Source organism: Embiotoca jacksoni, unplaced genomic scaffold, assembly GCF_022577435.1.
Source record: "Embiotoca jacksoni isolate LCO1_2020_lvr unplaced genomic scaffold, fEmbJac1.0.p SCAF_18, whole genome shotgun sequence".
Taxonomy (NCBI): Eukaryota; Metazoa; Chordata; class Actinopteri; family Embiotocidae; genus Embiotoca; species Embiotoca jacksoni.
The window spans coordinates 639,472-642,500 of record NW_027185318.1 but is presented as its reverse complement, the minus strand read 5'-3'; the positions used below and the strand labels follow the sequence as shown (position 1 = coordinate 642,500).

The 3,029-nt window shown below is 43.1% G+C and overlaps 1 protein-coding gene across 3 annotated transcripts in view; it reads left to right on the top strand.

Moving 5' to 3' along the window:
- Nucleotides 1–1,336, top strand: part of nkx2.2a (NK2 homeobox 2a) — a 4,312-nt gene extending 2,976 nt beyond the window's left edge. For 2 of the 3 annotated variants that reach the window (XM_069151883.1, XM_069151885.1), the window contains exon 3: nt 313–1,336. In XM_069151883.1, the coding sequence (XP_069007984.1) occupies nt 313–893 (581 nt within the window). In that variant the 3' untranslated portion in view covers nt 894–1,336. The remainder of the gene's footprint in view (nt 1–312) is intronic. The other variant, XM_069151884.1, reaches the window with a different exon arrangement.
- Nucleotides 1,337–3,029: the final 1,693 nt, after the last annotated feature.

Here is a 3,029-nt window from a genome sequence, read left to right as displayed (position 1 = left end):
GTGGACAACTGGGCTCAGCAATGATTTTGGTTGTGTGTGTTTTCCACACCCAAATTACACTAAAGCATTACAATTGTCCAGAAGCCCTGATGTTTTTATTATTCGGCCCTGCTCGTGTCTTTAAAGTGTTGTAGGTCTCGTAAATCTTTGTGTAACTCTATTTGGACAAGTTCGAGTTCATAAATATGTTTTCATTTTCATTACGCAGTAGCACAATTAATTGCTAATGCACCCTAAACTTTTGATTGAGACTATGTGGCCTGTGCTTGTAGAAAATCTCTCTCTGGACTTTACAACATAACATTTTGACAGTGTTTCTCCCGTTTCTTGCCGCAGTGCACGGTCTATCCGCCAGCTCTCAGGACTCGGCCAAGTCCCCGGAGCCGTCCGCGGACGACGAATCGCCGGACAACGACAAGGAAACTTCCAGCAGCGGCGGCAGCGACTCCGGCAAGAAGCGGAAAAGGAGGGTGTTGTTTTCCAAGGCACAGACCTACGAGCTGGAGCGCCGCTTCAGGCAGCAGAGGTACCTGTCCGCCCCGGAGAGGGAGCACCTGGCCAGCTTGATCCGCCTCACCCCGACCCAGGTGAAGATCTGGTTCCAGAACCACCGGTATAAGATGAAGAGAGCCCGGGCCGAGAAAGGTATGGAAGTGACCCATCTCCCTTCTCCCAGGCGGGTGGCCGTGCCCGTCTTAGTCAGGGATGGAAAGCCTTGTCACACTCTTAAAGCTCAGGACTTGGCGGCCACTTTTCAGGCCGGGATCCCCTTCTCGGCATATAGTGCCCAGTCACTCCAACACATGCAGTATAACGCGCAGTACAGCGCCGCGGCCACGCCACAGTTCCCCACAGCACATCACTTGGTGCAAACGCAACAGTGGACTTGGTGAGAGAAATTATAGAGACTTGGCTTGGAGGTGCGATAGGGAGTTTCACCACAAAGCAAAGAAAAAATAAAACACAAAAACAAAAGACTTTTCATTTTTGCAGCTTGACTCATACATATACTACCACTTTTATTCGGGGCTCATGTGTGCGCCGTGTTTACATGTTTTCGTTAAGAGAACTGGGTCCAAACCTCTCCCTTATAGATTTTTATTAAGAATGTCAATGCTCTTCTTGTGAATTTTTTTTTTTTTTTTGTAAAGTATGTTGTGTGTTGGTTGTAGAGATGTTTTCCTCTTTTTTTTTTTTTTTTTTTTTCTTCTTTTGTCCCTTCGTGTTATTATCAGCACGTACGAACCACTTTATAATTATAGAAATTTTTATTTCTTGCTTCTTTTATGGACCGAAAAAATATTTATGGCCATGAATAAACACTGGCAAGTTTTCAGCTTTTTACCTTTTGTTTTTATTTCTTGTAAATATTTTGTGGCAGGTGTTTGCATCCTAGAGAATTTGCGGGAGCGTTTAGATGAAGATTGGACTATATAGATTTCCAAATTTAAAAAAAAAAATGAGCGAAGAATTTTTAAAACTGACGTTACAAATTTACAAATGTAAATAACAGTGTAGCCGCGTGGTGATGGCTAAATAGCCTCATTTTTTTAAATAATTATTTTAAAATAAAATGCTGTGTTTCTGAAATGAGGGTTTGGTTTATATAAGTGTCCTATTTGATTTGATAAACATCACAATGAAAGGCAAGGAGCCAAACACTTTATTGTGGCATAGAATGGAGTTGACCATGGGAATAAATCTCCAGCGCACTTCACTCTTTCTTTTTAGGCAAATTTAATCAGGAGAATATTTTTTCTGAATCCAGACACCTCACTAATAAAGAGCCCAAAGTCACTTGTGAAATGGGACTAAAATCCACTCACTTAATAGAAGAGGGCTTCTCAGCACAAGAAGCTTTTGAGTCAAAAGCTCTCCTTTTTGTCAGCAACCCCCCCCCCAGCCACTCCCGGCCTTGGGCTTAAAGTGGTAGATTGTAGAAACAACATCACATAATGCAATAAATGTTTTGTTAACTTGTTAAGCGCTAAATTGCAAGTAGAGCCGGAAAAACAAAAACCAAAATCAATGTTCCACCATCCGTCTTTGTTTAACCACGGCCAACGAGCAGATCAAATTCGCACGCGGCTTTAACCAACCGATATAGTGGCTTTTTACATGATAATGTGACGTGTTCAATCATATCTCGCATTACAAGATACGTTTCTCTACTAGTCACCGTGTTCTTTACGATGAGACCAAAACAAGCACAAATGACTCGCCGGTGATCCGCAGAGCGCACTGCGGATTATCAGACTCCAGTCAATATCTTGGGTAAATATGATAACCTAGCAGAAAAATCTATGCATTTTGTTTGTCCCTGGACTGAAAAATCTCCCAGCAGATGCTAGAGTCGCCCCTATCATCACTGAACAAACAGCTAAATTGGGCAAATTTGCTAATTATTTACAGAATTGAGTCTCAGGGGGCTACTGCTTTTGTGGACGACACAGACTCAATTTGTCCCTGACAGAAAGGTCTTGTGTTTCGTCACTGGTGGAGCTCGGAGGGCAAATAAATCAGCAACTTGCTCATAGTTTTTTGGTTCCTTTGTCAATAAAAAAAAACAAAATTGGGAAGAGGGTGAGAAATAAGCAGCGGTGCCTACAGCCTGTCAATAATCGGCTGTATGCCGGAGTTATTCTGGAGACCTGATGCAAAGACGAAAATGATATGAGAAGCAGCGCGTGTTGCGGGAATTATGAAGTGAACTGACAGAAAGGATCGGTTGTTTGTGATGGGACTTTAGCGAACTCTGGCTGGTGTCTGTCAAAGCAAACAAACTGAACAAGTCCTGGAACAGCAGCAGGATTTAAAAACTCCAGTAACAGAAACGAGCTGACTTTTGTGTCAGATTTCGTCCATCTGATGGGGCAGTTCTGTGACTCCATCATTGCATAATACAGTACACAAGGCGACCCAAAGACAAAAGCCCAGGCCTGGTTTTGCGGGGCATTAGAGGCGTGCATGTTAACGAGCAGCAGGAGTGGAGATGGAGACAGTGTAGATAGACAGAGTTTCTTGGTGCT